Here is a 23,108-nt window from a genome sequence, read left to right on the forward strand (position 1 = left end):
GAGAATGATTGACTGCTGTATATTGGCTGTGCTTCTGGCTTGCATTCTGATACACGTCCTTTTAGAAATCCTAGTTCTGACAGCATGTCGCTCATTCATCACTTACATACAAATAATGAGAAAGCCTGGGGTTTTCTTTAGATGCTTTAATATACAGAAACACATCAGGAAGGATAGCAGCATTTATAAACATGAACGAACTTACAAACAAACAGAGCCTACATACATACATGTTCACATCTCAACAGTTAACTGCAAAATGGCCGTCTGACTTGCACGTGCTCAGTATTTATACACTTGTGTAAGCCCTTGGATAGCTTTTTAAAGGTATATACAGTACACACTCAATGATCTACACCAATGAAACAACTTTTTTTTTACTGAGATGACGACTCGATGCAAAAATGGGAAAAAGGGATTCTGGATGGATGATTCTTGAACTGCTCCTTATTTTCCTTTTAAGCTTTTCCTTAGTATTTGTAGATTTCTAACTCGTGATACAAGAGCTGAAACAACATCAACAACTGACCTTTTTTGCTCTAGAAAAGCCTGCAAATTCCTACCATTCCAGGTTCCAGTTTTTTGTTATAATCAACAGAATGCTTTCAGTTGTCAGAACCATACTTTCTAACAAACAGAAATCACTCTGCAAATGACAGCCTTTTGAAGGAATATGATGTCCAAAAGACAAAATTATAATCTTTTCTTGCAATGTCTTCAGTAAAATTACATTCATATATATTAAATTCAACTTCATAAAGAAAGAAAAGAATATTTCTACAAAGTAATACCAACAACTTCTGCATAGAGGCAAACTAGTAAAGCACAGCAAACTAACCTTTCACATCAAGCCAGAAAAAGAATAGAATAAAGTGAACAGTGCATGATCTTTTGTAGCTGGGCTCCCCTAATGATTATGGTTTATGATTTAGACTGCAACCACGTACCCCTACGGATATCTAACTGTGAAAACCAGGGTAAGGGATTAATGTCCACCTTCAGCTAATTCCCATGCGTGGTATAAACTCTTCCAACATTGGTCCTTATGATTAAAAGCTACCAGTCCTGTGATGCAAACACTGTTCCCTATAACTTAACTAGTACAGGCACTTTAATGTTTTTGGATTTCATCATCATACGGAACACATTTTCTTTTAAGTGAGGGGAAGAATATACATATACATTTCTGTACATCTGTGCATGTATGTACATGTGTCTCTCTTCATACAACATCTGGCAATAGACTGATGTGACAAACAGGAAATACTGGAAAATATTTACAGAAAGCATATGACAGGGTGCCTAGAGAGGAGTTGTGGTACTGTATGAAAAAGTCGGGAGTGTCAGAGAAGTATGTAAGAGTGGTACAGGATATCTACGAGGGTAGTGTGACAGCGGTGAGGTCTGCGGTGGGAGTGACGGATGCGTTTAAAGTGGAGGTGGGATTGCATCAAGGATCAGCTCTGAGCCCTTTCTTATTTGCAATGGTGATGGACAGGATGACAGACAAGATCAGACAGGAGTCCCCGTGGACTATGATGCTTGCAGATGACATTGTGATCTGTAGTGAGAGTAGGGAACAGGTGGAGACGACCCTGGAGAGGTGGAGATATGCTCTAGAGAGAAGAGGAATGAAGGTCAGCAAGACTAAGACAGAATATATGTGTGTGAATGAGAGAGAGGGTAGAGGAATGGTGAGGATGCAGGGAGTAGAGGTGGCAAAGGTGGATGAGTTTAAGTACTTGGGATCAACAGTTCAGAGTAATGGTGAGTGTGGAAGAGAGGTGAAGAAGAGAGTACAGGCAGGATGGAGTGGGTGATGAAGAGTGTCAGGAGTGATTTGTGACAGACGAGTACCAGTAAGAGTGAAAGGGAAGGTCTACAAGAGGGTAGTGAGACCAGCTATGTTATATGGGTTGGAGACAGTGGCATTGACAAAAAGGCGGGAGTCAGAACTTGATGTGGCAGAGTTGAAGATGCTAAGATTTGCACTGAGTGTGACAAGGATGGACAGGATTAGGAATAAGTATATTAGAGGGTCAGCCCAGGTTGGAAGGTTTGGAGACAAAGCCAGAGAGGCAAGATTACATTGGTTTGGACATGTGCTGAGTAGGGATGCAGAGTATATTGGGAAAAAGATGCTAAGGATGAAGCTGTCAGGTTACAGGAAAAGAGGGAGGCCTAAGATAAGGTTTACGGATGTGGTGAGAGAGGACATGCAGGTGGTTGGTGTGACAGAGCAAGATGCAGAGGACAGGAAGAAATGGAAACAGTTGATCTGCTGTGGCGACCCCTAATGGGAACAGCCGAAAGAAGAAGAAGAATACACTGAATGGTAAAAATAACTAAATGCAAAACTCCCAACACTAAAACATATCAAAACTAAGCTGTCTGCATAGTGTTAAGGTTGGGGGTAAGATTAAAGTTAACAATAAATTTAGTACACATAGGAAAGGGTAGTACATACTTCAGATACTTTACCTCGTACTTTTCCAATACATAATACTCCTTATGAAATATTAAAATGCAGAAGAAAATAACTAAGACTTCTAACTTAAAATATTCAAGGTTAAAGCCTAGCATTTTACAACATACAAAGTACAAATAAGTAGCTATCACAAAGGGCAGAGAACACACTTGTTATAGTCTATTCTCATGGTGTGCTGGATTAGCTCACTTTATCATCAAGCTGTACAATTACTGCTTAAAGAAAATGAAACCAAAGATTTCAAGATACAGAGATACTTACTCTTCCAGGGAAAGCAGCATGGAGTAAAATGAGACATGCAAAGTCAGAACAGCCAGAAATAATTACTTTATAGAATTATTCAACCACAGCAAAGCTTTGCTTTCTACTGTTTCTCATATTTGTTTTCAATTTTAGTATACAGTTTCAAGACTGACATGTTTGTTGAGTTAATGTGTACTAGCAACATAGATAAGACCTAATACGTACCGCAGCAGAAGATGCATTTGACAGCAGCGAAGCCGCCAGTGGTGTTTCAGACAGGATCAGCTGTGCAGAAGGTGCATTAGTGGCATCCTGTTGGACCTTCTCTTTTAAGTGGCCAATGAAAATTGAACTCTCTTGTGGTGGCTGCCATTGTGGGTTTGTAATGGCAAAATGCATTAGGGACAGTTCTGTCTTTCCATTCTCCGCCTGCTGGTATATAGAAGCTTCTGTCTGCCCTTCAGAGAACCACTGGAAAACATACAGAATACAAGAAAATATTTTGGTATACGGTAAGAACAGGTCAAGATAACTAACTTGAGGCACAAGTGAGTATGCTACTGATTAACTGGAATTTATATACGGTATTGTATGCAAAAGTACAGTCTATGTTACAATAACATGCCTGTCTAATCTACTATGTATTTTCTCTACAGTAAGCTTTTTAAAATTATTTGATTCAGCTTTAGATCCATCAATAGTGCCTGAAGAAGGTAATTAATTCAATGTGACAGCAAAATATACAGAACTGTGAACTCTACTCACAGCAGCAGAGGTTCAGAATCTAGTGCAAGGCATGTATCCTTCATCTGCATGTTGTATCCATGCGTGTGTGAGTGTGTGTGTATGCAGCGATATAGACATCCATCTATATATATATATATATATATATATATATATATATATATATATATATATATATACACACACACACATATAATATATATAACTATACATATATATAAAACAGCAAACAAGATCCAAAAAAAAAAACACCAGCACCATGAATGCACTTTGCTTTACTGAAATGCACTAGCCGCAGACCGTGGTTTCACCCAGAAGGTCCTTATCAATGTATCTGCCCTTTACACCACCCAAAAAACACTTGTAGATTCAAAACAAGTAAATGACTGATTCACAAACTACTCACCAGAAAAATGTGTTGCTTTTCAAAGAACTGCATTAATAACATTCCACTTAGCAGCAAAATGCAGATGAAATGCATTGGAACTGCTCCATCCTCGCTCAGAATAGAGGGAGAGGGTATGACTTCCATATCTATCAGAGCCCTTCAACAGCTTTCATTCCAACTTTTGAAAAAACCCATATCCCCTGACTATATATAAACAAATCTTTCAGAAGAACAAAGGACATACTGCCATCCTGCGATCAGTCAGTGTAAATATACTGTAGAAAGGAAAACAACTAAAAATAAGTATATTAAAAAAAAACTAAATACAACCCTTAATTCTGACAGTGACAACCAGTTAAATGTAGCAATGCAAATGTTTGTTTGAAAAAAATAAATCCAGAAGTAGGAATAAAGCTCAGTCGAGTCAGAAACTTACCATAACTGTAGATATTCAAATAGCTCACATCACTACTACTACTACACATTGCACTACATTGCACTATTAATTCTTGGGAATTCCTGCCTACAGGAGTCCTCAACCAACCAGAATACCAGAGAATTTCACCATCCCACTGCAGGCACATGCCCTCCCTATCAGACATCAGGATGTCAGTGGTATAAAGGGGTCATCAGCCAGCCATATCTTCAAGTCTTTCTTGCCCAGAAACCAAAGATTCACCTGTCCTATAGGCTTGCACAACCAATCCTACCCTAAAAAGAAAGGCTAGGGTTAGCAGGTGGTGATTGGTAGGGGGAAGGTGATGAACAATGTACCCACCCCAACCTTAGGAATGAGAAGCAAAAAGGAGGGTAAGGTGGAAAAGAAATAAGTTCCTGACACAATTGTACTATGTTCTTCATAATCAATGTTGCAGTACTGAGTCTTGTGAAGACTCTCAAGGCTAGTTTTACGTGGGTAGTTGGTCAGAGTTGGGTCTGATGCATGGAATACTGTCTGCAAAATCATCAGAGCAAATCTAGCTCTGGCTCTAGATGTAGCACTGACGTTGTATTGCTTTGTAAAGGCTTTATCTGAAGAATGCATAGCTGCTTCCAGAACAGACTGAGTAGAAACCCCCTTTAAAAGTCCATAGTGGCTGCTTTTGCCCTGGCAGAAAGAGCTCTAATGGGCAAAGAAGGCCATTTGCCATAATGGGAGGAACAGAAGATAACATAGTTGACAATCCATTTGGATATGGTTTGTTTACCCTTAGATCTTCTTTCTTTGCCCTGTACAAAGAAAACTCGGAGTTGGTCTACCCTGTTAGGAAATTTGGTTCTGTGCAGGTAGAACTGCAGTCTGTGAAAAAAAAAAGTATGTATAAAATTTAAGGTTCCAGTCAGGGATGAAAGGGTCCTGGAAGCTGTCCATCCAAATGGTTATCAAAAAAGTCTCCAGCTGTCCTAAAGGCACGGTAAGCAGGAAGATGTCTTCTCCCTGACTGAAGTGATTGGGAAAGAATAAAGGCAGATGAACAACTGATTCAAAGTTGACTCTGTAGCTATTTTAGGCACAAATGAGGGGTTGGGCCTCAATGATACTGTATGAAAAATCAAATCAGGATGTTAGCAATACAAGGCCTGTAACTCAGAGATTTGTCTGGCTGAAGTAACATACACTAAGAACAACATTTTTCATACAAGGTATTTCAAAAGCTGGCAGTAGAAGCAGGATGAAGATACTTGCAAGATGGTTTACAATACAATGCTAAGGTTCTAAGGAAGAACTAGATCTTTAACTGGGGACCTCAGCAAGATGATACCATTGTGAAAGGCTTTTGAAATATTTAAGGATGCAATAGAAGATAAATCGAAACTAATGTAAAAATTTGAAACAGCAGCCAACTGCACTTCAATTGTAGAAAAGCTTAGACAAAAATTCTAGAACAAATGGTAGAGGAGCCATTAATGAATCCAGACCCTTGTCTATGGTCCACAATGAAAAAACATCTACATACTTTTGTATATCTTTTGAGTGGATGGTTTCCAAGAAGCAGACAAAATCTGTACCACTGTAGAGGTAAGGTGTGGGTCACTGGCCATCAATGAAATTGCTGAAACTATATGGTCAGTCTGAAGGACTTACATTGCTGAGAGATAAAGCAAAGTAGCTTCTACACTTTCTGACGGTTAGAGATGCAAACAGAATGTAGCAAAGCTGTCCCCTGCAAATGAAACTGTATTGCTACTGTATTGTTGAGAGATCACTCTCGAGGAAGGAGGGTGCACTTGCTCAAGTTGTCCACTAATCTGTTTGACCTGGTATGTACATTGCTACAAGAAAGCACTGTGAATATGCAGCCAACCTTTGTGGCCTCCCGGCATAGCAGATAGGAGTGGGCCCTCACCTGTTTGTTGATGTACCAGACTACAGATGTGTTGTTTGTCTGGACAGATATCACACAGTAGGGAAAGTAATTCTTTACAGCCTGCAATGCCAGCAGAAATGCCCTTATCTTCAGAACATTGATGTACAAATGGTCCTCTGTAAAATCCTGACATCCCTTGGACTGTTCTCCCCCTAAAATGTCTCCTGCCCCAGTGGGGAGGCATTTGTGGTAACATGGCGGGGCAGACAAACAGGCATCCTTGACTTACCAAAGGAGAGCTCACCCCCCCCCCCCCCAAGATATGAGATAATGATACAAGGCAGACTGCTTGATCAGATGATGAAGTGGACAGATTAATACTGTACTGACCAAGTCCACTAGAAAACTCTGATTAAGAGCTTCTCATGAAGCACTAAGGCTACTGGTGCTGCCATTTTGAACCCAGTAGGTCAAGGATCAGACAGGCTGGTGGATTCTGAAGACTGAGAAACTTCTGAGCTTAGCAATGATGTGAAGTCAGCCTTGTGTGTGGCGACTTGGTTATTTAAGGCAGTTTATAGATTACATCCTATGAAATTATGTACCTACCATAACATTCCATGTTAGTTGTCTTCATCTTGCCTTCTTTCTTGCTGTTTGTTTGGGATCGGAGCCGATCCTCGGCTCCGACTCGGCCATCTTCAATAGCTCGAGAGCTGTTTACTGGCTCGAGGCTACCCCTTATCCCATAATGCTTAGCGATAGCTACCCAGATCTCGTTTGAAATAGCTAAACCAGACATAAGAAAAAAAACAGTTATCAAAAAAACTGGTTGTTCCCAGCATTCTAATATCTAGAATAGTTTAGGATGACCTGGCCAGAAGAATAACAATAAAAGAATACTCAGCCGGTGAAAAAAAAGTAACTCCTCTCAATCCACTAGGACAGGGGATGGAGGGAGGGACGCAAGAAAGAAGGCAAGATGAAGACAACTAACATGGAACGTTATAGTAGGTACATAACTTCTTAATGTTAAGTTGTCTATCTCGCCTTCATTCTTGAAGTTTGGGACAGCGTCCCCAACACCCTGGGTGGCTTAGTGGAACAGACTCTTCAGAACAGTGGAACCAAAGTCAGCTCTGCTCTGGGAAACCATATCCACCTTGTAATGAGAGATAAAGGTATGAGGGTTTGCCCATGTGGCAGCTGCACAGATGGAATCCATGGGCAACCTAGACTGAAAGGCTACGGAGGTGGCTAACGCCCTAGTAGAATGACCTTTCGGTTTAATTGGTAACTCTTTGTTCCTTAACTGATAAATAAAAGTAATAGTGTGGGACAACCATCTGGATAAGGTCACCTTGGAAACTGGGAGACCTTGTTTGTTTAAGGCATAAGAAAGGAATAATTGGTCTGACTTTCTTATTTCTTTAGTTCTGTGCAGGTAAAAACGCGATTGTCTATGAACGTCCAATTAGTGAAGTTTGTACTCTGCCTTGTTGCTATGATTTGGGAAGAACACAGGGAGATCTATAGATTGGTTTAAATTATTTTCTGAGCAGACTTTAGGAAGAAACACAGGATTAGTCCTCAGAGCAACTCTGTCCTTGTGAAACACCAGGTAGGGAGGATGAACACATAGTGCCTGGAGTTCTGAGATACGCCTAGCTGAAGTGATAGCTACCAGAAAGAGTGTCTTCCAAGATAGAAACTTGATGGAGCAGGAAGCTGCTGGTTCAAAAGGGGGCAGAATTAAAGAAGTTAGGAATAAATTAAGGTCCCAAGGGGGAGGAGGATCTCTCACTGGAGGTCTAAGAACAGATGTTCCTCTCAAGAAAGCTTTACAGAGCTTATGAGACATAATGTTAGAATTTGACCAACCAATATGAAAATTAGAAATGGCTGCTAATTTTACCCTAATCGTAGTGGAAGCGGCCCCGAAGTGAAACAGTTGTGCCAGGAATTCCAGAATTTTGTGGAGTGGGGCTGAGAAGGGATCCACATTCCTAGACTCCGCCCAACAAGAAAAACGTTTCCATTTGCTAGCATAGGTTTTTCTCGTTGTAGACTTGTGAGAGGAGATGATAACCTCACGTACTGCTGGGGAAATGCTGGGAAACCTGGCTAAGGTTGGAAGTGGAGCAACCAAGCTCTGAGCTGGAGAGTTTGGAGGGATTGATGCAACCGGCCTGATTGATGAATCAGGAGATCTGGAATTGGGTCCAGAGTCTAGGGTTGATCGAGAAGGTAATGGTATAGGAACGGGAACCATATCTGTTGAGGCCAGTAGGGGGCAATGAGGATCATTTTGCAACCCAACGATTTTGCTTTCTGTATGAGTTTCGGTATCAGGGGAAACGGAGGAAAAGCATAAAGAAGTCCCTGAGGCCAATCATGGACTAGAGCGCATCTCTGGGTATGTGACCTGGAAGCTTAAGAAGGGAGAAGTAGTTCCTGCATTTGCTGTTGAAGGGGGTGGCAAAAAGATCGCAGCAAGGCTGTCCCCATTTGCGGAAAATAAGATCTGCAACTTCCTGATTCAGAGACCACTCGTGAGGCATGAGGATAGCTCTGCTGAGCCTGTCCGCTATGACGTTGGATCTCCCAGGGATGTGCGTCGCGATCAGAAAACGTTTGGAGGAAATCGCCCACTGCCAAAGTCTGAGTGCTTCTTGACACAGGGGGTAGGATCTGGTCCCGCCCTGCTTGTTGATGTACCACACCACTGACATGTTGTCTGTTTGAATTGCAATGGTCCCGGAAGGAAGAGAGTTTTGAAGAGCTTGCAACGCTAGGAGCACAGCTCTCATTTCTAGGACATTTATATGCAGATGGTACTCGTGAGGTTGCCAAGTGCCTTGGACTGTCCTGCCCAGATAATGCCCCCCCCATCCTATCAGAGAGGCATCTGTCATCACTGTGGCTACCGGAGGGGGTTGTATGAAAGGTCTTCCCTGAGTAACTAATGGAGAGACCATCCACCAAGAAAGGTGTCTTTTGCATGCCTCCATGATAATGATCATGTGAGACATGGGTAGCTCTTGGAAGGACCACTGTGTGAAAAGAAGCCACTGAAGAATTCTCATGTGGAAGCGTGCTAGTGGGATTAGAAGATTAGGATCCTTTTGCTCTGCATTAGAATTTGCACTTGTTGGAGAATTGTGGACACTCTTTCTAGTGGTAACCTTTGCACTTGTTGGAGAATTGTGGACACTCTTTCTAGTGGTAACCTTGTGAACATATCCCTTGTATTTAAGTCTGCTCCTATGTAAGTGATAGACTGACAGGGCAACAAGGCAGATTTTTCAAAATTTATTGTAATAACTAGCTGAGTGCAGGATGTGACTGTATAATCTCACGCTTGTAGGAGTTGATGCCTGGTGGTAGCAGTGAGGAGCCAGTCTAGATATGGAAACACCTGAAATCCTTGACGTCTCAGGTAAGCCGTGACCACTGCCATACACTTGGTGAACACCCTGAGGGCTGTGGTGAGACCAAAGGGCAAAGCTCTGAACTGGTAATGACTGGCCCCCACCCGAAAGTGAAGAAATCTGGAGCGTCTTTCCATCTTGATATGGTAGTATGCGTCCTGAAGATCTATCGAGCACATCCAATTGTCCTGACACAGAAAGGGTAGAATGGACTGTAGCGTGACCATCCGAAACTTTGTTCTTTGTACAGACTTGTTTAGTCTGCTGAGATCCAGAATCAGTCTCCAGTCCCCTGTCTTTTTTGGTACCAAAAAGAACCTTGAGTAAGTTCCGGATCCGTGATGGTCTGCGGGGACTTCCTGGATGGCTCTTTTTTCCATCAGTTTTGAAACTTCTATTACTGCTTGCTCCTTCAGATTGGGTGGCACATCTGGAAGGATTTTCTTTGACTGTAAGGGGGGGGGGGGGTTGATGGAAGGGAATTTTGTAATCTCCGGATATAATGGACCGTACCCATCTGTCTTCTGTTAAATTTAGCCAAGCTTTTGGGTACGGTGAAAGTCTTCCCTCGACTGCCTCCAGAGGTGAGTAGCCGGGCAACCCTTCAGGGATGCTGGAAGGGCTTATCAGAGAAAGATTCTCTGTTGCCCTGGTTCTGCGGACCACCTCTGCCACGAGGGTGGCGTCTATTATTATTGTTTCCCCCTCTGCCTCTGGAGGAAAAATCACTACGTGTGTCAGGCAAGGCTCCCTGAGATTTACAGAACCACATTTTCCCACTCTTCTGACCCTTGGGGTAAGGTCTAGAGGGAGTGGAAAAACAGACTCCCATGGCAGAGAGAGTCTTGCCTTCTTGCTCACACCTAGTCAACGTGTCTTTCACCTGTGGCCCAAAGAGAAAGGAGCCATCAAAGGGGGTACTGGTGAAGGACACTCGAAAGGGTTCTGCAAAGTGACACAGCCGCATCCACACATGCCTCCTAAGGGCTACACCCGTGCCCGCGGCTCTACTTGCTCCATCGGCTGCATAGGAAATGAGCCTCATTGAGGAGTTAACTATAGAATTAAGCGTCACTAGCTGGGACGCTACTTTGGCTTGTGCTCCCTCAGCTGTAGGATCTTGAAGGATATCTCCAAGCTCTTTAAGGAGATCCCTCTGAAGTAGAGTAAAATGACATAGATAGTTCAGTTACCTCATGGAGAAGGTCGCTGAAGCAAACATTCGCTTTCCGTACCTGTCCATCGTCCTGGACTCCTTGTTAGGGGGATGAACAGATTAAGAGGTGTCTGCTAGCTCTTTTTTGGTGGCTGCTGCTGCCACCATGGCATCAACAGGCACACCCTTAGAAAGGAATTGCTTATCCTGGGGGGCTATAATAAATTTACTAGGTCTCCTCGGAGTTGGTTCCTGTGTCTGGAGCTGACCAAGCCTTACGAGCCACTACGGACATAAGTGGGTCGAAAGGTGGAGAAATCCAGGAGGTGGAAGGTCAGGAACTGAAAGCATCCAAGAATACAGGCTCATCCTCAGTAGGGGTTAGGGGATTCCATTTCTCCCTCTGCCTAAGCATTTCCAGGATGTCCGAGAAGGAAACATCTTCAGAGGGGGATCTCGGGGACGCTTCCGATTCATCTAAGTCTGTATCGGAAGTGACAGACTCAGGGGAGTCAATGTACTTCCTCTTGCACTTCCTTTTCCGAGGGGGGTCCTCTGAGTGATCAAGGGAGGCCCCTGAAGAAGAGGAAACACCCAATGGGGTGGCCTGGAGCCTTGGTTCCCCACGCTTGGGGTCTGGATGAGGAGCAGAGGTTGGCACAGGCACTACGGGGGACAAAGCTGGTGGGGGCTTGTAGTGGAGCTGACTCGGGGGACAGCGCACTCCGCATGACCTTAAAGGTGTCCCTGTCTTGAGGCAGAGAAAGCTCCAGTTCCGAAGAAATAGGAATCTTTCTCCGTGCCGAGGGTGACTGCTCCTAGGCCGATGTTGGAGCCGAGCTCACCCGATGTTGGAGCAGAGCTCACCTGCGCCGATGCTCCGAGAGGGAAAACGGGGTCGGACAAGGGTCCGATGCCACTCGCCCCCTCAGAGCTGATGAGGGAGCCTCGGCATCCAGATCCCTTGATGAAAGGCACCATTGAGGTAATTGGAGCTGACGTCGGAACCGAAGGGGATATGGTTATCGGAGCCGACGGTTCCACTACTCGAACCCCAACGAACTCCAGCTCCGAACTCATTGGAGTCGGAGGAGGAACATCAAGTGAAGTGGACAGAGCCAATACTTGTTGAGTAGGGCTGATCAATAACTTAGCTAGTGCCTGCGACTTTAGCAACTTACTGACTACTCTCTCCAGATCATGATCCGACAGCCTAGAGGATCGAGAGGAGTGAGAGGATCGGTGGCTACGCTCACTGTGAAGTAATGGAGACCAAGGAAGGGGACCTCAGCCTCTTGTGGCTCCGCGACGGCTCCGAAGCATCTGATGGAGCCGACGGGGAGGTTGTCTTGTCGGTGCCAGCCAGAACCGACTTAGAAGGTAAATCCTGCACAGGAGTCGGCAGCTTAGTGTATTTTGGGGATTTCACTTGCTGTAAACTCTTTGCCGGTGAATCCTGGGGTTTAACAGACCCATAAGAATCAGTTTGTTCTTACGCTCCTGCAGGACTCTTGGACTAAAAGCATGACAAATACAACAAGAGTCCTGCAGGTGAACAGCGCCCAAACAGTAGATGCAACTGGTGTGCCCATCTGTCAGAGACATTTTCTGACAGCATGAGTCACACTTCTTGAATCCAGAAACCATAGCTTCCTTAGACATGACTGTATCAAAAAAAGGGAAGACTACGTAAGTAAATACAGACAAAAAAACAGTACTACACTAGACAAAACACAGCAGTACTATCTATAACTATGAAGGAAATCTAAGATATAATATAATTAAATATTTTATATATATATATATATATATATATATTTTTTTTTTTTTTTTTTTTTTTTTGTTTTACAATAAGGGAAAAAAGACGTAGGAGAGCCTCTAAGTTAAACGGCTAACCTAGGGATGGGGGAGGGGCGCAGAACTCTCTAACTTAAACGAGTTCGGTCAAAACAGGTAGAGACACTATAGAAAATATAACTACAACACGTATAACTAACTCTAAATAGAAAGGATACTAGAAAATTTTAATTCTAAGGAAATTTACACAAAAAGTTAAATATACCAGCCTGAGCCAGAAAAACGACGCCCTCGCAGCTGAAGCGGCAAACGAGATCTGGGCAGCTATCGCCAGGCATTATGGAATAAGGGGTAGCCTGGAGCCAGTAAACAGCTCTCAAGCTATTGAAGATGGCCGAGTCGGAGCCGAGGATCGTCTCCGATCCCAAACAAACAGCAAGAATGAAGGCGAGATAGACAACTTAACATTATAGGTTTACAGACAGTTCCAAGCTTGATTTTTCATAATCTTGGAGATGCACAAGGACTGACGCAAGTGGAGCAAATAATCTCTTGCATGGATTAAGGTCCCTTTTTTATCTGCAGTGAAAATGCAGTCCTGACTTGTAAGATTTCCTGCCGTGGAAACCCTTGGCCAGCCCGACTACCAGAGAAAAATATCCCTCCTCCAACAGCAGGTGGACGCCCTAACCAACATCAGTACACTTGGGGTGCAAGGGGTGCCCTTTAAAGGTAGGAGTCCCCTCAGATGGCCCTGATGTCTAGGGTCTGGAACACTGAAACCTAAGAAGGGGAAAGGTAAGAAGAAGGTTCCCCTGACTGAGAAGAAGCTTGTCCAAGCCTACTGTGTAGGATGGGGGTTGGGGAGAATACTGCAACAGTGAATACACTCGAACATCTACAATTATGGTAAGTACACACAACTGTACTATGTTCTTTGTGTTTCACTGTTGCAGTCCTGACTTGCAGATTGCTTCTCAAAGCTGAGATAAAGGGAGGACTGCAGATTAAGGAGAGGTGAGGCTGCAGACAGCAGTGGCAACTCCTGCTCTGGACTTGGAGAAGGCTGATAGAGGAGATGGTAATATTTGGTAAAGGTATGCACCGAAGACCAGATAGCAGCTTCCAGAATGTCTTTGGTTGGTACTCCTTTAAGGAAAGCAGTACAGGCAGCAGTTGCCCTAATGGAGTGTGTCCTCACAACATCAAGGGGCTTCTTGCCATAATGGCTGCAACAAAAGGAAATACAGTGAGAGATCCATTTAGAGGTGATTTGCTTGGAAACTGGTTTCCCTTCAGAACCAGTGGCAAAGGCCATAAGCTGCTGGTCTGACTTCCTCATAGTCTTTGTTCTGTGTAATTCAGGGGTCTGCAACCTGTGGTTCTGGAGCTGCATGCGGCTCTTCCACCCCTCTGCAGTGGCTTCCTGTAGCACTGAAAAATAATGGCCACTCTACCGCACATCACACACAGAGAGTGATTGAGTGATGTACTTTACATATTGCTCTTATAAACTTAGAAACTTGCTAGAATAACACAATTTCTGTTGCTATGCATTCCTGGCAGCATCTCCTGAAATGTCTCCATACCTCTCAAAGTCTTACCCCAAGAATTCTGGACAGAGCCACAAATAAAGGGGAACAAAGGAACAGAAATAGGGACGGACTACCTCTCAAAGTCTTACCCCAAGAATTCTGGACAGAGCCACAAATAAAGGGGAACAAAGGAACAGAAATAGGGACGGACTTTAAATATCACTGTTATAAACTTGCTGGAATAACATCACACACACACACACACACACACACACACACACACACACACACACACACACACACACACACACACACACACACACACACCTCACCTGTGCAGATTTTTGCCTCATACTTTTAAATTGTGGTCTTCTGGCAAATTGTTGAGGGCTGAAGTCAGAAAAAATAGACAGACATTTGTGTTTCAGACTTCATACCCTTTAAAAAATTCATGCTAATGCAAAATCTATAATTCTATAAACTTTCTAAATTTGTAAGAGCAATATTTAAAAAGTGCCCCTATTTTTGGGCCTTTGGGTCTCATTATTTATGGCTTTGCCCAGATTTCTTGCTCTAAGAGGTCGAGAGATATCACATACACACAGCGAATGAGCAATCCCAATAAAGGAACAAAAATAGGGATGGATTTTAAATATTGCTCTTATAAACGTAGTTCTTTTATATTTAGTATAATAACTATATATACAATTATATATGCTGCGTTATTTTCATTTTTAGGGTCAAACAGGTTTTGTGGCTCCCAATGAATTTTATTTTGTGGGAGAGGGGCCTAAAATGGCTCTTTTGATAGTGAAGGTCGCAGACCCCTGGTCTAGGTAGACAGTAGTGGAGCTGCCTATGCACATTCAAGGAATGGAGTAATCTCCTTCCATATCAATGTTGCAGTATTTGGTACAAAAGATATGTCCCGTTCCAGGTAGCCAGTTGCTTGGCCAGTATTGATAAGCTTATAAAAAGTTCCTGTTTGCGCCATACATCACAGTTATGCTCCCTGCACATTAAGTAAGGCATAAAAGGGATGTATGGATGCAACTACCCAGAACTTCTTTTAAATCCAGTTTGAATGCTATTGTTGCCAGTGGGTTTGAACATTTTGTTGCTGTACTGAATATTTAGCAACACCAGATAAGTGCCCCGTTGGGGTTATTCTTCTGTTTTTTCTTCTTTTTAAATTTACTTTCTTGGTCTTGTATTTTTTATCACTACATAGAGTTCATGTCATCCAAGTATGGAAAATATCATCGTGGGAGGCACATTCCCTATAAGAGTCATCATGAACAGTGTGTCTTTTTGTTTGGGCACTTCCCATGATAATAACTCTTACAGTGTCTGTAAAGCATTTGTGCCTAAGACACTCAAGAAGCAGTTTGTCTTCCCTGGCCATTTATCTTGAAAACCCAACAGCTTAGGACAGTTAGCCCAGGTTACCATGATGGAATCCTTTATCACCAAGATACTCCCCCCTAGGTAAGAAGAAGGCCAAGAAGTCTCAGACGGATTCTCTAGCTGTCCAGCATCCAACGGACATCACGCTAGAAGCAAGTAATAGCTCTATAGGTCATTTAGTGTTTACTTTGGATTCCTCTGCCATGACCCCACTGGAGGCCAGCATGGATCCATCTTTTCACATGTCCTCTGAGGCTTTGCAAGCATTTACTCTGGACATTGAGAGGGAACCATGGTTGGTTATCTTAGAGGGTCCTAGAGGGATTCCACGGATATTGGTCAGGGAGGAGGTTCCTGTTTCTCTTCTAGAATCCTGCCAGGGGTAAGACCTCCAGTATTTGCTAGGGCTGATGTCTCCCCTAAGTAAAGACAAAAACTGAAGCATATTTCTGTCTGTCCTACGGATATTCAAAGAGAAAAGAGAAGTTTACTCAGGGCTTGCTCTCTACTTTAATGACCCTAAAGCCTCCTCAAGGGGTTTCAGTACCTGCTCTTCCTTGGACCTATATCCCTTCTAAACAGTTCAGAGAACCAGATTCCTTGGATGAGGATTCCCTGTCTGGTGGGGGGTCTTTGTCCTCTTCTCCACAAATGTCTTTCCCTTTGGCTTACAGTTCTGATTATGAGGAGTCTGTTAACCCTGAGTCTCCTTTCGAGGAATTGTCCTTTGAGGGCACGATTGCTAGGATGATTAAATTCTTTAAGTGGGGTTCTTGTTAAGTGTTGTATATTCAGAGAAAATATTATGAGTTGCTTCACGTGGATACTCCTACACCAGTGGCAGTTCTTCCTCTGTTCTCTGCCTTGTTAGATACTTTCATTGCTGCTTCCAAGTCCCCTGATTCTTCGCCGCCTGCTCCTAAGAAACCTGATAGGTTCTATAAGGTTCCTGAGGATTGTCTATTTTTATTTAAATGTCCTTCTGCTGGTCCTGCTGTGGTGTTAGTCTCTTTTGACAAACCTTCTAAACTTCTGCCTTCTGATAAGAACAGCAGGGCAATGGAGAGGATTGGCAAAAAAGTTTATACTACTTCTACTTTGGAGTTATTAATTACCAGACCCACATGACCAGGTATACTCTAGCCTTGATTGCTCAGACTTGTCAGGTTATCTCTGCCCTCCCTGATTCTGATGGTAAATCCTCTGCCTTAACTTTTTTTAGGTTCTGCTTCTCAAGTGGCTCACCATTCTATTAAGTGTGGGTATGATGTTGCGGATGCGTATTCTACGGCCATGGCTTTTGGGTCCATCATGAGGCACTATTCTTGACTCGCTCTCCAGTCTCTTCCTGAGAGTATTAAGACCAAGTTGTTGAATGCTCCTTTGGATAATACTTATCTTTTTGGGGCTGCTGACTTGTTTAAATATTTTCAAGAGAAAAGCAAAGCATTGCAAGATCTTAAACATATTTTTGATTCTCCTATCCCTAAGTTCCATAGGAATTATCCTTCTAGATCTGTTTTTGTTCACAGGCAACCATGACAGGCCACTAAGGGCAGGAAGGGTGGGAGGTGGGCCCCCTCTGCTAAGGCTTCTCAGATTTATGTGGCCCAGAAGCCTCATTTATCTAACAAGTCTGCTTCTCTTTGACAATTCGAACCACCCTGCCTTTAGAACAGATTCCACTGTCCCTTCAGCTCTCCCTCCCTCTTTCAAATTGGCATCTCATCACTTCAGACTCTTGGGTTCTTTCTATCATCCATCAGGGTTGCTTAATGGTATGGAAATCACTCCCTCCTTTTTCTGGGATTCCTCAATCTTCTCTACATCAACTTCCTCATTTTCCTGAGATTCTAGGGTCCTTGTTGAACCAAGGGACCATTAAACCTGTCCCCCTTCCCAAATGGGATGGGGGTTTTATTCCAGGATGTTTCTGGTTCATAGAAAGGAGGGCACTTGGAGACCTATTTTGGATCTGTCCTGGCTCAACACCTTTCTCGAGATCCCTTCTTTTCAGATGCTTACTCTTCAAACTCTGTTTCATCTTTTATTACCCCAGGCTTATCTGGTGTTCTTGGATCTGAAAGATGCGTACCTTCATATCCCTATTCACCTCTCTTCAGGAAGTTTTTATGTTTCTCTGTGTCTTCCTCTCATTTTCAGTTCTCTGTTTTTGCCCTTTAGTCTCTCTACTGCCCCAAGAGTATTCACAAAATGACTGGCTTCTGCGGGCTCCAAGGCATTCAGATTTTTCCTTCTCTAGACAACCTGTTGCTTCAGGCACCTTCTTCCAGTCGAATGTTGCAGGATCTGCAGTTCAACATCTCTCTTCTTCAAAGTTTGTGGTTTACTATCAACTTCCAGAAGTCTGTCCTGCCCCCTGTCAGGATCATGTGATTCTGGGTTGCAGGATTCAGACGTTGCCAAAGTTGATCTCTAATCCACCTCCAAAGGTATTGTCATTGGCAGCCTTCTTTCAGTCTCTTCTTCCGCTGACAACCATGCTAGCCAGGGAGTTTCTTCGGGCCCTGGGATTCATGGCCTCTTCTATTCCGATGCTTCATTTTGCCAGACTGCAAATGCAGAAGCTTCAATGGTACCTCAAGTCAGTTTGGCTGCAACATCATCACCCTCTGAATTTCAGTGTACCGCTCCTTCCCTGTCTCAAGAAGGAATTTGAGTGGTGGATTTGACAGTTTGCTCTCAACCCAGGCCAGTCTTTTCAGCTTCCAAGTCCCTTCTCAACAGCTGTACGCAGACGCCTCAAACATGGGGTGGGGGCCATCTTTAGGTTACCTGAAAGTTCAGGGTATTTGGCCTCTCAGCAGAAGTCAGACCATATCAACATCAAAGAGATGAGGGCTCTGACTCTGGCCCTTCAGGCTTTTCATCCCATGTTTTCTCTGGGTCCCTTGAAGATTTACATAGACAACACTATGGTGATGTGGTACGTCAACAAGCAGGGGGACACAAAATCTTACCTCCTCTGCAGGATGGCGCTTCAGGCTTGGGATGCGACTCTCAGTTATCAGTTAACTCTTCAGGCAGTATACATTCCTTCAGAGCACAATCTTGTGGCAGACTCTCTGAGTAGGTCCAAAACACAGGCTCATGACTGGATGCTTCACAGAGACATGTTTCTGGACACTGTCCACTGGTGGGGTATTCCTCAGGTAGATCTTTTTGCCTCAAGTCTGACCATAAAGCTTCCTCTCTTCTGTTCCAGACTGCCATGCCATCTGGCCTGGAAGACAAATGCCCTTTCCCTGGAATGGGAGGTTTCTTTATGCTTTCCCTCTTCTTACTCTACTTCTAACAGTCCTGCAGAAGATTCAGTTGGAGTCCCCAAAAATCTTGCTAGTGACTACCTTTTGGCTGAGACAGCACTGGCTCTACCTCTTAATGCATCTGGCCTGGGGCAATTGTCACAAGTTACCTCACTGGTTGGATCTCCTCACACAGGACAAGCGGTCTCTCATCAATCCTCACTTGTCCACGCTACAAATGACATTGAGGGTGATAGGGTTTTGATCCTTCAGGCACCTTTTTTCGGATGGTGTGCTCAGGGTTTTACAGCAGGCAAGGAAACCCTCAACCAGAAAATCTTATATGTCCAAATGGAAAAGATTTTCGGTCTAGTGCCATGCTCGTAACCAGGACCATTTCTCAGTGCGGGTCCCTCTGGTCGTCTCCTTATTTGTGTTAGCTGTTCCAGTCTGGCTTGGCCTATTCTTCTGTGAATGCCCATTTGTCAGCCACTTCTGCTTGCCTGACCTTTGACTTCCTGTTTTGAGGTCAAACAATTTCTTAAAGGTGTACTCCATATTAAGCCACCAATAAAAAGTACAGTTTTGTACCTACCATAAATGTAGATGTTCGAAGATCCACATTGCTGCAGTCCTTACATATGGGTAGTCCGCTGTCCTGTCGGTCCGAATACCAAAGTATTAGGCTGACGTCGGTCAAGGCGCTTAAAACTGACATCAGGACGTTAGGGTACAAAAGCGCATGACCGACGTCATTTCCTCAGTCTTTTCTTGCCCCAGATGTCAGAAGGCCCTAAAAAGAAAGGCCAAAGCCAAAAAACAGCAAAGACCAACCAACCACCCCTGCACTAACCATATTTACAATATTTACAACCCAGACCACACAACCACCTCTAACTACAGAGGGAAGGAGGAGGTAAATTGGACTGCAGCAATGTGGATCTTCGAACATCTACATTTATGGTAGGTACAAAACTGTACTATGTTCTTCATCTCACATTGCTGCAGTCCTTACATATGGGTAGAATCCCAAAGCAGAGGTAAGGGAGGATGGCAAAACTATAAAGCATTAGGAGCTGCCAACATGCCCTGCAAAATTGCAGTGGCAAAACCAGCCCTAGACTTAGAGTAAAGTGGAAGGTGGTAATGCTTAGAGAAAGTATGCACTGAACTCCAAGTAGCTGCCTCCAAAATATCTTTAGTAGCCACCCCCCTTAAAAAAGCTGTAGAAGTGGCAGTAGCCCTAGTGGAATGAGGCCTAATCCCAGCTGGAATCTCCTTACCATGATGGGAATAACAAAAAGAAATACAAAAACCAATCCACTTAGAAATAGTTTGTTTTGAAACAGGTTTGCCCTGAGAACCCAAAGCAAATGAAACAAACAACTGCTGAGACTGCCTGAACCCTTTAGTTCTGCTCAAATAATATCACAACTGTCTGTGTATATCCAAAGTGTGCAAAATCTTCTCCCCTTTATTTTGGGGGTTTGCATAAAAAGTAGGCAAATGAATAGTTTGGTTTAAAGCCACACTAGAAACCACTTTAGGCATAAAGGAAGGGTTAGTACGCAAAGACACCCTATCCTTGTGGAAAATTAAGAAAGGCTCAACCGCCATAAGGGCCTGTAATTCAGAAACCCTTCTGCAGAGGTAATGGCCAACAAAAAAGCAGTCTTCCATGATAAATATTTCAACTCGGCAGTAGCTGCAGGCTCAAAAGGTTGTAGAGTGAGTTTCTCCAACACAAAATTGAGATCCCAAGCAGGAGTAGGAGCTCTACGTGGGGGTCTTATATTCTTTGCCCCTCTAAGGAATTGCTTAAACAAAGGATGAGAAAATAATGGTGGGTCACCGTCATAGTGAGCAGAAATTGCTGCAGCATGAACCTTTATAGAGGAGAAGGACAAACCTTTGTCCAATAACTCAGTAAGGTATTGAAGAGCAACACTCAAATTAGGTTTAGAAACATCAAAGTCCTTTGCTGTACTCCAAATTAAAAATCTCCTCCATTTATCTCTCTAAACTTTCCTTGTACTAGGCCTTCTGGCCTCCAAAATAACATTCAAAACTTGTTGTGGAAGCTGAGACCCTCCAGGGTTTAAAACAGAATATGCCAGGCTGTCAGATGCAGAGAGTGAAGTTTGACATTGAGTAAATGACTGTTCTCCTGAGACAGCAGGTGAGGAATCGAAGGCAAAGGCCATGGAGGCTCCCGTACCAGACTTCTCAGTAATGGGTACCAGTGCTGTCGAGGCCAATCCGGAGCTATTAAAATCATGTTTGGCTTGTCCTGTCTGACCTTCAGGAGTACCTTTGGGAGGAGAGGCAGAGGTGGAAAGGCATACACGTGAAGATTGCTCCAATTGAATGAGAGAGCATCCACTTTCCAAGCTGTGGGATGAAACCTTTTTGTGCAAAACTTTGGCAGCTGGTAATTCAGTGGAGAAGCGAACAGATCTATGTCTGGAGTTCCCCATAACACTGTCAATTTCTGAAATACATGAGGATCCAATTTCCACAAGTGAGGATCCATAATTTGTCTGCTCAACACATCTGCTAAGGAGTTCTGTGCTCCTGGCAGAAACCTTGCCTGAAGATTTAGCTGTAAACTGAGAGCAGTCTCCCACAAAATCATTGCTTGTCTGCATAGAGGATATGAATCGTCCCCTTGCTTGTTGATGTACCGCATGACAGTTGTGTTGTCTGTTTGAATCAACACCTGCCCTGGAAGAAGTAAATCCTTGAAAGCTATCAATGCAAATTGGACTGCTAACATCTCCTTCAAGTTGATATGTAAATGTTGAAGTCTGGCAGGCCACGTGTCTTGTACCCATTTTCCATTTAGATGAGCTCCCAAGCTTTGTCTGAGGCATCTGTCGTTAGAATCTGACTCGCCTCTGGCCGGGTCACAGAGAGTCCCTTGTTTAGGTGACATTCCTGAGCCCACCACAAAAATTCCTTTTGAATGCAAGGTATTATCTGAATGACAGTGTCCATATGTGTCCATACATTTTGAGATACCATTGTAGCTTCCTCATATGCAGTTTGGCATTGGGAAGTACCAGAATACAAGATGCCATGAACCCCAAGGCTTGAAGGACTGTCCTTGCAGTCAGCCTGGACTGACGAGACAATTGGTGGAAGTAAAGAGAAAGATTCTTTTGTTTGTCCGGGGTCAAAAGGCCATCTGGGATGCTGTATTCAGTCTCACACCCAGAAAGCACATGTCCTGAGAGGGTACTAGACTGGACTTTATTTCGTTCACAGAATACCCCAGGCATCTTAACACTGCCATCACATACTGTAAATGATGAAGAAGTTCGTCCTTTCCTTGGGCCAGAATCAGGCAATCGTCCAAATAAGGATAGATTTGTATTCCTCTTAGCCTGAAGAAAGCTACCACTGGAGCCAGAACCTTCGTGAATACTCTGGGCGCAGTAGATAAGCCAAAGGGCAATGCAGAGAACTGATAATGAGAAGTCCCAGCCCGAAAACGCAGATACTTCCTGCAACTGAGCCTGATAGGAACATGAAGGTAAGCCTCTTTGAGATCCAGAGTCACCATCCAGTGATCTTTGCCCAGCAGAGGTAAAAGCTGTTGTAACGTCAACATTTTGAACTTGGGAATGTCTAGATATGTGTTGAGGATAGATAAATCCAAAATTGGTCTCCACGTGTTCCCTTTCTTTGGTACTAGAAACAGGCGAGAATAAAATCCTAGGCCCACTTCTGGCAGAGGGACCGGTTGTATGGCCCCTATTTGAAGTAGTAGAGAAATTTGTTTGTGAGCCTCTAGTCTTTTCTGAGGAGGAACGTCTGGCATGCCTTTGAAAGGAGGCAAGGTATGGAAATAAAACTTGTAACCTTGGTGTATGACATCCAATACCCATTTGTCTTGGGTAATCAAAATCCAATTTTCCTTGAAGAGTGCCAACCTTCCTCCCAAAGGTGCTGCCAGGCAAGAAGGATCTGGCAGCTGAAAAAGTAGGTCATTGGGCCTGTTTACGAAAGGACTGGCCCCTGCCCTCACCAAGATTGTGCAGGTGAACTCCCTGTTCTAGGTCTGAAAGAACTCTGAGCTCTGCCCCTACCACGTCTAGATCTACCCCTAGACTGAGAATCATAAGAAGGATCGTCCACCCCTTAGCAGGCCAATTCCTACTAAACTTGGAGGCTGAACTTGCAAAAATCTTTAACAGCCTGCATAGACTTAGCCTTGTCTTCCATTTTCTTCAAGACTGACTCCACAGGTGAACCAAACAACACATCAGACTGCAAAGGAGCATCCAAAATCCTTGTCTTAACATGGTCAGATAAATTCTGATCCTTCAGCCAGAACTGAAC

General features: G+C 43.7%; 1 protein-coding gene across 2 annotated transcripts in view; it reads right to left on the reverse strand.

Annotated features, from left to right (window-relative positions):
* Positions 1–23,108, reverse strand: part of LOC122798555 (autophagy-related protein 9A-like) — a 1,089,020-nt gene that overhangs the window by 447,309 nt on the left and 618,603 nt on the right. For both annotated transcript variants that reach the window (XM_044067609.1, XM_044067608.1), the window contains exon 10: positions 2,957–3,202. In XM_044067609.1, coding sequence (XP_043923544.1) covers positions 2,957–3,202 — 246 coding nt within the window. The remainder of the gene's footprint in view (positions 1–2,956; positions 3,203–23,108) is intronic.

Source organism: Protopterus annectens, chromosome 3.part1, assembly GCF_019279795.1.
Source record: "Protopterus annectens isolate FY-2018-M chromosome 3.part1, PAN1.0, whole genome shotgun sequence".
NCBI classification, from domain to species: Eukaryota; Metazoa; Chordata; order Ceratodontiformes; family Protopteridae; genus Protopterus; species Protopterus annectens.